Source organism: Phoca vitulina, unplaced genomic scaffold (assembly GCF_004348235.1).
Source record: "Phoca vitulina isolate PV1807 unplaced genomic scaffold, GSC_HSeal_1.0 scaffold15, whole genome shotgun sequence".
Lineage (NCBI taxonomy): Eukaryota > Metazoa > Chordata > Mammalia > Carnivora > Phocidae > Phoca > Phoca vitulina.
Window position 1 is genome coordinate 37,886,741 of NW_022589718.1, and position 12,896 is coordinate 37,899,636.

At 39.2% G+C, this 12,896-nt stretch overlaps 1 protein-coding gene across 2 annotated transcripts in view; it reads left to right on the top strand.

The window, feature by feature from the left end:
* CSMD1 (CUB and Sushi multiple domains 1) overlaps window positions 1–12,896 on the top strand; it is a 2,006,418-nt gene that overhangs the window by 1,759,580 nt on the left and 233,942 nt on the right. For both annotated transcript variants that reach the window (XM_032413252.1, XM_032413253.1), the window contains exons 32-34: window positions 3,632–3,745; window positions 5,201–5,296; window positions 12,338–12,541. In XM_032413252.1, coding sequence (XP_032269143.1) covers window positions 3,632–3,745; window positions 5,201–5,296; window positions 12,338–12,541 — 414 coding nt within the window. The remainder of the gene's footprint in view (window positions 1–3,631; window positions 3,746–5,200; window positions 5,297–12,337; window positions 12,542–12,896) is intronic.

Genomic DNA, 12,896 nt, shown 5'->3' on the forward strand with positions numbered 1-12,896 from the left:
TATATTAATTTGTACATACATTTTGTAATCAGATTATGACGGAAATCACTGGATCACTGAATTTACCTTTGAGTGATTAGAGATGCAAAAACAGGCAGAACCCCCATCTGACTCAACATCTAACTTGCAAATTTCCCTCTTTCACTTTGCTTCCAATCTGAGCCAGCTTTCAGAATGACTTCATTGCTAGAAGGGCCTTCCTGGGGGGTCTACCCTCCATTTACCCAAAGCTGGATTCCCATACCTCCAATCTCACTCTTGACCACAGATATTTCTTCTGATTTGAGTCTTTTTCTGGAGTAAACCACAGAGAAGCTTTTATAGCTTTATAGCCAAGGTTCTTTTTTTTTTCCAATAGTAAAATTTAAAACCCTACATAGTTAAGGTGTTTTTGTTCTTTACATTCAAAATAGCAGCCGCCTACTCATAGATAGAAAGCAAAATTATAAAAATTCTAAGGTTAGAATCTGTTTGAGGGAAAACATCTTAAAAAGTACAGTTAGTTATATGACAAGAAAGTTAATTGCTGGGTTTGAAAGTGGCATGTGGGAGACAGATCGTTTCTGTGAATTTCTATTATTTATGATTCACAGGTCTGTTAAAGCTAATGAAAACTTCCACCAAGCACTGACGTCAGCCTTAGGTAGTTTAGGTCATGGGCCCTTCATGAACTGTGTGATGTAACTTGCTTGGTATCTGAAGCCATACCATTTAGCATCTACCCTGGGCCAGTTCTCAAGAGTGATGGGGTTTTTGGGCGGGGCCTTTCTTGTAGCATCTGCTCTGTTAAGAAGAGATGGTAATCTGAGCATCGGCAATGATGGATGTGTTCCTGGAGACCAGGGCAGAGGGACCAGCTTCCCAACAGGCAAAGGGCAGATTCACTTACTCTGTGAATGAATGGCACCTGTTACTGTCATTTAAAAAAAAAAAAAATGAGGGGGCTTCAGAATATTTACTTTTGTTATAATAAACAGATAAGAAAACTTAGAATAGCTCCTAATCCTCACTCTTTATGCTGGGCCAATTCCTCTAAACTAATGTCACTTATTTGGTCCCACTTAATTCATTTTTTCTAACTAAGTGCTCCACAGCATCCTCCAGTTACTTTCCCATGAATATTCCTTTTATTTTTGTTCATAGACACATGACAGAATATATTTATCACAATGGAATATAGCAGCCATATTCTCTGATTTTGGCTTATTTCAAAATTTATCGAATTGTCACAACACAATTGTGATTTGTCAGCAGAAAAAAAAAAAGGTCACACCTCTATCCTAAATATTGATCACCATTACCCAATCTGAAATGTATAATGATATACATTTATCACCTTCTATCCAGGCAGAAAATTTTAATCTATACTGTCTTATCTTGTACTTTCTTCTCTTCCTTACTCTTTCCTGGGAAATAAATTAATTCAATAATTAATTCAAAAATTGTCATAAGGGCCAAGATGAATAAAATATAGTCTGTGCCTATGAGATGCTCACTTTTTAAATCCCACATCAGCTCATGGGGTGAACCTTGCTAGGTAGGAAGGGGCACAAGTGTGGTGAACACAGGCTCCAAATGGGAAGGACGTTTGAGGCAGGTCTTCAGATACCCCAATCCTCTCCCTATTTTCATCCAAAAGCATCACCAAAGTATCCTTTCTTAAACAAAGCTCTGGTCCTGGAAACACCGTGATCAACATCTTTCACTCACTTTTTTGCCCACGAGGAAACCCCATGTATTCAGGTGTGGTCTTCCAGGCCCTGAAGTCCCAGGCTGCCAGGGCCTTGGCTCCCCAATTCCCTCCTCTTCCCCTTCCTCACTGAGTGCCTGCCAAACCAGACCAATGGCCACATTTGTCACCTGCAGAATCGTGCTCTTAATATTCACTGGCTGAAAGAAATGCCCTGCATTGCATTCGTACACACGAAGGGTTTCAGTTCTCCTGCTTTAAGGACTAGTGATGCTGCTCTCTCCCCCGGTGGACATGGACTCCCCCACAGCTGGGAACAGCGGCCCCATGGCTCACGACCTATAGGCCCTTACTCGTTCCCGTCATGGTCACGTCTAGCTGCAGTGTCCACAGCAGTGAGCAATGGTCGCTCTTGGCAGACGTCTGCTCTTTGGAGCGGAACCAGTCAGGGGCCTGAACTCAGCCCAAGCAGCTCACCAAAGCAGCCTCACGTCTGCTGATGCGCAGACCCTGAATCTCGATCCGTCGTGGGGAGCACCGCACACGTTGGCATGTGGCAGGCCCAGGACCTTGTTTCTAATCTTAGCCATTTTCAGATTCCGGCATAAAGTGGATGCTTTCTAAAAGTTTCTTAAAATAATTAAGTAATTAATTAAATCAAAGTTTCTTGAAATTATGTGCGTATGATTCACTTTTGTACGACTGAAAAGACCCGAGTGTCCTGCCTCCAACATGACAAAGATTTATTTTGGGGGACGGGGGGCTGTGAACAAAGGTATTGTAAGAGCCAGAACCATGTCAAAATCATGAAGTTCTCTTCCTCTTTCTAATTCTTTGTTTTAGAACACCTCACCCACAGGAAAAGTCCTCCTTGCTCCCATGCTTCCTTTGATTGTTTCTCTCTAGGAAATTATAAAGGAATTATAAAGTCTTAAAAGTACATGTATATAGGTGTGTGTGCATTCTACTACATGTATATGACATGTGATGCATATACATGTATGTATATATGTGATACACGTGTGTAATAGGATATATGGCATATGTGGAATACACACACACACATGCACACAAGCTGTTACAGTTGGATCCCCTCCGTTTTGCCAACACTCTCGTTCGTTAGAATTCTGACATGTGTAAATGATATGCCCATATCCATTTCTTATTCAGGTTGATTTAGAATGATTCTAGTTCAAACCTTACACATAAATCACAAATGTTTCTAAATATTGCAAAGGCCCTATTGTCGATTTGAGTACAAAATAATTTACTAAGTTCGGAGTAGTGAAACGCACAGTTGTGTTCTACTCGGAGGAGTTGTGTTCTACTCGGAGGAGTTGTGTTCTACTCGGAGGAGTTGTGTTCTTGTTACTGATACCGCCTATGAGATAAATGAAGCTGTGCAGTGGAATGACAATCAGCAATTTCTATAATATGTTGCTGACTTATGTAGAAATTGCAATGAGCTCATATGAATTTGGCCTTAGAATAATCCTAGGTAAATAATTTTAAATTCTTTGTCAAATTGGCATGTTTTTAGTTTTTAGTTTTTAGTTTTATTTTTTGGTTTGTTTATAAAACCAACAGGTGTCTTGATCCCTGTACCCATAAAATGTCAGTAACAGCTCTTAAATACATGGAGCAGTTTTGTGGCTATTCTTCTACGATCCTAATGTAGTACTGAAAAAATTAATATTCAAACTATATAGGGAACAGTAATTGTATTCCTTTTATTAAGTATGAAGTCATCACTAAACAAAAGAAAATTGTTTAAGCAACTAAAAACTCTTAGAAAGCAGAGAAAACCAGTTAATGATTTTCTACAGGATTCTTAGGATCATGATCTTTGGAGAAATCAATAAATAGGTAGTACAACCATGATCTCCACATATTTATTTTTGAGAAAGCACACTGTGCAAACCCACCCCCTTTATTTTGCAGTGGTGTTTGGACAATTTGCCTATTTCCAGACGGCACTGAACGATTTGGCAGAATTGTTTGATGGAACACACCCACAAGCCAGACTCCTCAGCTCGCTCTCTGGGTCACATTCAGGTAAACAGTCAATAAATATTGTCTTGAATTTTCTTTAGACAGCCAGAATGATTCATTTTGAACTTGTCATATTTTTTCTTCTTAATGAAAGAGAAATGCAATCATCTTTCAATTTGCTCACTTGTTTAATAAAACTTTATTTTTGATGGAAAATTTCAACTGTATTTTTATCCCACATATAAAACCACTGATCTTTATCATTTTACTTATTAAGGTTGTAGAAAATATAATATCCATTTCAATAACAAAGGCAAATATCATAAAAACAAGGGGTAATAAACTATCTTGTGTATTCTATTTTCTCTTCTATGTCTCATGATCTTCCTGGAGATAAACGGTTTCATTATTTTGGTCTAAATCATTGCCAGCCTTTAAATACATACATATAGAGATCCATCACACTCACACATGTATATGGGTACATATGTGTACACATGGGCGTGCATGAGTGTGTGCGTATGTATGCATGGAAACGTGGGGCTTCATAAAACATGGGATGTTTTTCCACAACTCAGTCTTTTTGCCATACTCTTATATAAAAGCACAAGTGGAGTCTTCCCCTATCAAAAAATATGAATATACACCAAAAGTAATTAGTTTAGTGCTGACTAGTACTCGCTTCATCAATACAGCCTAATTTACTTAGCCCCTCATGGGTTTGGACCTCGTACAAACTGCCAGGTTTGTACCATGATGTGTTTTCATCATTTACCAAAGTACAGTCAAAGCACACAGGTGTTCACAGACTTTGCCAGCCAAGGTTAGGATTTGATTATTTCCATGTTTTCCCTATCATTAACCAAGAGTCTTAACATCTATGTCTTGTTATTTTCTGCCAATGTCCAATGATGTAATGTCTAGAAATGCACCAGAAGATACAGATTTAAAATATTGATACCTATGGACAAATTCACCTCTGAAATGCTAATGCCATTCATCTGCCCCTTAGCAGCACTTGAGAGAGACCCTTCCTCTAGTGTGGAGGTACTTTAAAAGGTGAAAATATATTTTCATAAGTTTTTTTTTTAATTTATTTTCTGAAGGCTTTAATATTTTTAAAATCTGCTTTGGATTCAGATTTCCTTAATTTTCTTATTTTAAATAAAATCCCAGTAAGTCATTCTCAAATAAAGTTGATTCTGAGTCAGTAATAAATCTGACTCTTCCACTTCCAACATTGTCAGCTAACAGACCTATGTACCCAGTGCTTGCTTCAGAAGGAAGCCTAAATGAGATGATCATTAAAGTCACATTTTAACAGAACGACTAGACAAAAACAGTTTTAAAATCTTGATAGATACAAGGTGTCTGGGTCCTGAACCCAAACGGAAATTTTATAAAAGTCCAACCATTAAATGCAAAATTCCAAGTGAATATTTTTTTTTCCAAACTATCGTCCACCACGGTGCAGTGTCTTCTAGGGATCCCATGTATTGTCTCTGATTTTTTCTTTAGGTGAAACATTGCCTTTGGCGACATCAAATCAGATTCTCCTCCGATTCAGTGCAAAGAGCGGAGCATCTGCCCGGGGCTTTCACTTTGTTTACCAAGGTAAAGGTCACTCGGTGTGTAGGATCTTCTCCCAGTGCTGCTCACACCGCTATGCTCAGTTAAAGCACTAATATCTGAGTTGTGTGTTTTTGTTTTTGTTTTTTAATATTTAGGAAATTGAGGGTATTCATATATTTATACAAAAACAATTTAACAACAATATCACATTTTTTTTGACACTTAAGTATGATATTTCTACTACAAAGACACAGAAACAGCTCATTTATCTGGCATTATTGGGAAACACATATTGATCCAATCCACTTTGTATAGCACTTCACATTTTGCAAAAGGATTTCACATACATTACAATATTGTATGTAATTAGGCAAAGTGTTTCATAATGGTTTAGATTTTAGTAACTGCTTTAATGAAATACCTTTAAAGCACATTATACAATTCCAGATCTTCCTGTAAAAATTAATTGGAAAAGCGACTTAACAAAATCATACAAAACCATGAATACCATCCATGAACTCATCCTTCTAACTTCCTGTTTTATTTTGTTGGTGTTCCAATAACTTTTGGCACTTTGAAACCTTTATATTTATTTTTGAAATTGGAGTGTATTCAAAATGTTTAAGATTGCACAAAGATTCTGTAAAAATGAGGATTTTCCCCCCTATTTCTAGTTTACCTTTATTTTGCATATTCATTACATGAACTTGAAAAAACATATGTAAACGTTTATACACTTTCTGAAGCACAAAGCGGGTCTTTGGATAGAACTTGAAATTGCTGTGTAGCTTGAGCTGTGACAGAGATCACCATCTGCAGGGATAAACTGTCTGTTCCAAAATAAGAAGAAATGGTTTTTCTAGGTCTCGGTTTTGCTTGAGGCTAGAGAGATTACTCACTGCTCTTAAATATTTTCTTCAGAAGTGGAGGAGGATCACTTATTAGCAATGGTTTCTGGCCTTTAATAGAGATTTCTCCAGAAAATGTACTGGGCAGCATCATCATGTATATAAAAAAAATTATGGAAAATATGTCATTTCATTCATAACTCATTTCTGATATTCTCACATGGCAAAATCCAAGCCCTCGAAATATTTTTATAAACTCTATAAATTATAAAATAATTATTTTATAAATTATACAATATTTCGCTATAAAACCTCTTCAGTGTTCAGCAATAAGATGGTTTAAAAAAGAATGGGAAAGAATAAGAAGGAATCTGACAAACAGCAGGAAAAGTATCTCTAATCCAGTGTAAATAGTAATTGCTTGAATGATGTTGCTACTCAATTACAGTCAGTTACATTGTTCTAAATCATACCTTTTCTTAAAATATAAACAGTTAAACCAATATTTTTAATAGACTTTATTGGACAGTGACCAATATAGGCAACTTACCTCTTACTCCTAATTTTCTTTAAATAAATTGTATTGTTTTGCAGGAGCAAATTTACAAACCCAATAAGTTGGGGTGACATATAAAGATACTGGACCCCTTGGTTTAAGTACATATTTTATCCTGGAGAAATTCAAGTTACTGACATTGTCTATCTTGATAAGGGGTGTTCTTTGATTTTTGATAAGGATTAGAAAATCAGATCATCAAATAAAATATCTGAGGCAAATGACCCTACGTCTATCCTATTTACAAATATTATCATCAGAAGTCATGATTTTCAAAATTATGTTTCTTGGTTTAAAGTAACCTATTACCATTACAATGAATTAAAACAGAAAAGTAGAAAGAAAAGAAAATCATTTATAGGAGGACTATATCTTCCTTGTCTTTAACAACATATAATGACTCTAACATCCTCAATATTTTATAAAGTCTCAGTATACCTCCTTTTCTTGCTTTGTTCCTACAGTGAGTTTATGCAAAAATTGATGCCTTTTTATCAAAGCTAAATCCTTTGGAAGTAAAGAACTGGAATCATGAATGCCATTTATAAATCACTCAAGAGCACCTGGGGAAGTTTTCAACACATTAGGAAAGTTAAATTGAACATTGGCTTCTGAAAGATGGTAGTTATCTGGAAGCCAAGAAATTACTTGCAATCTATTGTATAAAAAACTGCCTGAAAAGTTCTTTTGTGTACCACTTATGGCTTCATTCTTCCACAAGTTATTAAAGCCTAAAATTGCACGGGGACTTTCTGACGCCCACGACTGTAGGGTGTCTGACCCTGTTAACAGACAGTTGTGCTACACAGAGCTCAGGACCAGGGTGTGGGAAGCCAGGATCACTGTCTCTTGCCCTCCATGCAGTGCTGGTTAATAAGGAGACATTAATAATGAGCATGTTTCTGTCTTTCTGATCTTGTGGAAAAATGGACATATAGAGGCTTTTTTTTTTTTAATTAGGACACACACACAAAGTGTCCTAATTAACTCATGCCTTGGCTGCTTTTCATTTGCTTTCTACACTACTTAGAGGCAGAAGGGCATATTTGAGGGTGAGTTAGGACCCACGAGCACCCCAAAGAAGGCTAATGGGGGTACCCTTCCTAATACAATGCTACAAATAGCTCTTCCACATGGGTTTATCAATGATGACTCAGCACCTGTGAAGAGTTTTGTTTGGCTGCTTGATGGTATTGAATTAAAGACTCAAGGACATTATCTCCTCGGGGATGGAGCAGCCTACTTTGCAGGGCTCCAGTTGTATAATGGTAGTGTGCACTGGACGGAGACTGAGAAGAGAGAATGCGTCTCACGTGGCTCAGGTGTCGGCCCTCCTTGGGCAAACTTGCATCCTCCTCTGATTCAGCAGCCACACACCTCAGCGGTGTGACCATCAAATAGAATTTAGAAGCAAAAGATGCTGTGAGAAACTACCATGAATGAACATCTAGGGATGCTCCTGAAGTGGGAGAGTCTCTCTAACTGTTCCAACATTTCGGTTCCACACTGGACCACTGTGTAAACAGACTTCCATGAAGGCAGAGGAGGAACACACCTTGGTTTTAAACACAAATGCATTCAAATAGCTTTTTGCATTTCTTTTTAGAAATCCAGGAGAAAGTTTCCCCACCTCCTTCGCCCAGTGCCTTCCCTCTCCCCTCTAAGCTCCCAGACCTAGACACTGGCAGGACCCACAATCAGTAAATGTGGATAATCTTTGGAAATCTTTGGATGATCTTTGCCATTCCACAATATATATTACACCTAAAGTCAATGTGTTCTTAGATCGATGAGAAAAATCAAAATTCATGTCATCCTAAGAAACTCTCCATGTGGGAGACTTACCTACTGTTTCTTAACAAATTGAGCCCAGTCTGATTCCTCCAGTATTAGAAGATCCCTTTTAGCTATGCTATGAAGTAGTTACATTGCCTTTATAGACTTTTTGTGGCCCTAAAATGCACACCTTATAATGCTATAATCAACCTTAGCAATGCTGGAAGCAACATGGGAACCAGCCTGTGTGGCCACAGAGACCGACTAAAGCAGAGCAGACACTCCTCTCCTGTCCTGCTTGCTCCAAGGCACATGCTGATACATGGCAGGGTGGTTCAACCCCCCTGCACTGCCCGCCCCCTCCCTGCTCTGCCTGTGCTCCGGACTGAATGTGTCTTATTAAACTTGGTGTTTAGCACCTGGGTGGCTCGGTCAGTTAAGCATCCAACTCTTGATCTCAGCTCAGGTCTTGATCTCAGGGTCATGAGTTGAAGCCCCGTGCTGGGCTCTACACTCAACATGGAGCCTACCTAAAATTAAACTTGGTGGTTGAGAGTGTCTCATCCATAGAATACTATTTTGAACTCTCTTATATTTATGCCTGGCTGTTTCCACATATCATCCATTTTTCTTGTGTATTTCCATGTAGAATTCAACACTACATTCTCACAAAATAAGTCACTCATGCCAAAATTAGTAAACCCGGTAGGACTTACTGAATATTTCAAGGGGAAAAGGAGGCCATGTTTTTACATCAAACCTCCGCACAGATCCCAACTTACAAGTGTCAGCTGGCCCCGAATCCCTGTCTTTCTGAGGCATATTTGCCACGTGGACAACTCTAGCCTAAATCCTCATGCCCCAGCCTCACCTGAAATGGCCTCCTGCCTCCTCGCCTCCCAGCGGCCCAGTCTCCCAGATTCACTAGCTCAGGGCTTCCTGGTCCAGGATCCTCCTATGGCAAGACTCACTCTCCTTAGCATTACAATAAACAGATAAACAATCTAGGAACATGGAAGTGCATTTTCTAAGTTTGGGTAGGAAGAATTTACACTAAAATTTCCTTTGCTTGAGGTCCTTCCTCGGCATGTAAATGCATGTCTTTATTGATTTTCCCCAGGCCTCATCTCCTTTTAGATAGCGTAAATTATAAGGTTTTCCATTTCTAAGAAATTCACTTTTTGTATAAAAAGCTTATAAAATGCATACTTTTTACAAAGACGAATAAGCCTAAAGTTTTGTTCATAATTCATCGATGTTTGTTCGAATTCACTGACTAGTAATGGCTTGTCAAATCTGATTTTTCAACTACCAAAACAGAATGATTTTGAGAAATAGAAATATCCGCTGTCACTAAATGAAACAGGAAAGACTGCCTCTCTTAGACTTTGCAAGTGATTGTTGCATGCATTCAGATTTGTTATTATTAAGGCTGTTGTTGTTGCCTTGCTCTTACACCTGCTCTGAATGAAGAGCCGTGAAGATCCACGGATGGATCGACCACGTTTCCCCTTTCTGTGCCTGCACGGAAAGCTCCGGAGACCAGCCCCAGCCCCTGCACCGGCCCAGCGCACCAGCCCCCGGGGACGTCCCTCAATCTGCCCACCTCCTCTTCCTCCAGGCTGACCTCCTCCCCTGTTTGCTTTCCACCGCACTGATTTCAGTTTTGTTTCACCGCAGTAGGAAATCTTTGCTAAAAGATAGAGGATAATTACCACAGAGGATGGAATTTCTCTCTGATGCTGCCCGAAACATCCAGGAGAAGGGAAGGAACCAGAGGGCATGCCAAGAGCAAAAGTTGCTGCACACTGATTTTCCCCAGACCTTGCATGGACGTCTGGTGTCTCAGTTTCTGCTCACTTCTGTTCCACTTTGCGGAGACTCACAGCTGTTCTTCTGCTCACTTTGGAAACTTCTTCCTCTAAAAACTGTTCTGCATAATTTCATCTAAATGCAGGTGTTTTTTGTTTATTGTTATTTTCCTTAAAAAAATGACAATGGTGAAGTTCCTGAAGAAAGGCTCGGTAGTGGCATGTGTCTGAATGACCTTGACGGTGTGTTTGTTCCTGTCCACGGGAGCCTGGAATGGCCATGGTGCCTTGGACAAACACAAACGAGGCCATTTAGATAAGTGTGGAGCCTTTGCTATGAAGAGCGGGGAGCTTTCCATGTCATTCAGGGCAAGTAGAAAAATTGCCATTGGAGATATTTTCTCCATTTTGGTAAAAAAATAATTCTTGAGAATTGAAGCCTCCATGGGATATTTTTTATTCATTTCCTTTTTGCTCTCATTCTACTTGTTCAACTGTAACAAATCACTCAGAAATACAACAAATAGGAGTTCTAAGCAATTTATTGTAACATTATAGTTCTACTGCATTCTATTTTTAGTTACAAAAAGAGTCATTCTGATGTATCATTGTTTCACCTATAGTTATTAATACGTAATTTTATTAATGTCACCTTCTGATAGAAAATACTTCAACATGAATGCAAGCATGGTTTTGTCAGAATCATCTTCCACCTTCCATGCTCATAGAATCACTTGCTAAGCAGCCGTTACCCAAATGGTGTCTGTCATTGTTCAGGTTCAATTTCCTGTTAGGAAAAGCATTGTGAAGACGGAGGGTTGTTTTAAAGAAAATGAGTATATAAGCACATTCCCTCAGAAGGCTGCACCATTGAATGAGGACATGCACAGTCTGAAAGAGAGAGAGGATCCTGGTGACGATAGAGACCAACTGACTTTTAATTGCACAGAACAAAAACAGAACAGTGCATTTTCAAGTGCATACCAGATGGATCTATTTCTCAAAGAGTTGGTTTGGTGTAACAGGCGTCATCGACAATTGAAGTATTTTTCAAACTTGATCCCTGCCCCTTTTGATAATCAGAAGAATCTCTTACAGATGGAGAATTCCAATAAACAAGCTAAATAGATACCTCACCCCACACCGGAACGAGGCTCACCTGCTCATGCTTACCACCCAAAGACCATAAGAACACACCTGTAATCAAACAAGCTTAAGTTTTTACCAACTCCCTCAGTGAAGACCACACACCAGGGAGACCCTGGGGGTGTCTCAAAAAGAAAGTTCCAGGAAGGGCTGGTTATAGGACTGAGGTGTGTGCTAGGTGATTTGGGACAGGCTTAAAGGCAGTGTGATTTTGCTTTGGATTGCTGGTAGGGGAGGCCTAGTGCTGTGGGGCATCTTGACTTTTATCAGGAGGTAGAAGGAACATCCATGTTGTTGCAAATGGCAGAATTCCTTTCTTTTTTAAGGCTAAATAATATTCTATTGCATGGATATAACACATTTTCTCTATCCATTCATCCATCAATGGACACTTAGGTTGATTCCATGGCTTGCCTACTGGGAATGATGCTGCAGTGAACATGGGGGGCAGAGAGATCTCTTTGAGATGCTGATTTCAATATTTTTTGGATATATACCCAGAAGTGAGATTGCTGGATCATATGGGAGTTCTATTTTTGATTTTGTTATTGTATCATAATAGCCATATTATACTCACTAGACTCTAAGGTCTTTGAGGATAAGTACAAGTTCTTAGTCACCTCATTATCATGAGCACAGTGATTCGGGTACTTAATTAATTTTAATTGCCTGAATATCACTCAGTTCTCATAAGGCACTAATGCTCCTTATGCCACGTTTTCCTCATCTGAAATGAGAATATAAGGCAGTCCTTGGAGTTGGTAAGAGAATGAAATGCAGATGGGAAAGTGCTCCCCAAATCATTCCCTCTAGAAATTGCAGAAGGCGTTCTTAATTCCTATATTAACAGAAACTCTCTCTGGACTCATCTTAACTCTATTTCCAAGGAAATAGTTTGGCTTCCCGATAAAGATACAGATGGCTATGTTGTGTGTTTTGCTTCTAGCTGTTCCTCGAACCAGCGATACCCAGTGCAGCTCTATCCCCGAGCCCAGATATGGAAGAAGAATCGGATCGGAATTTTCGGCCGGCTCGATTGTCCGTTTCGAGTGTAACCCAGGATACCTCCTGCAGGGTTCCACTGCTATCCGCTGTCAGTCCGTACCTAATGCTTTAGCTCAGTGGAATGACACGATCCCGAGCTGCATAGGTAAGGGTGTGTCCAGAGGGTGGGATACCTTGCTTGAGGCTGTCAAGCCCAGCTTCACAGCTGGTTGAAGAGCTGCTTTCCAATGCTGAGGTCCAGTCTCCACCACCTGGTCATGCTCCAGACCTATTTAAAGACCAATGCATTTTGCCTGACATAACTGAGTAGCAGCTAAACCCTTAAGATTACCGTGTTTCATGAAACAACTCATTAGATTAACAAGTATGAAACATGTTTTCTTTCTCAATACTTATTAAGTATGCCATTAACTCTCCAGCCATGGGTATATAACATAATTTCATTTTGGGGAAGAATCATTATAATGTTGATTTGCTATATTGTGTAATGTCCTTTTTAA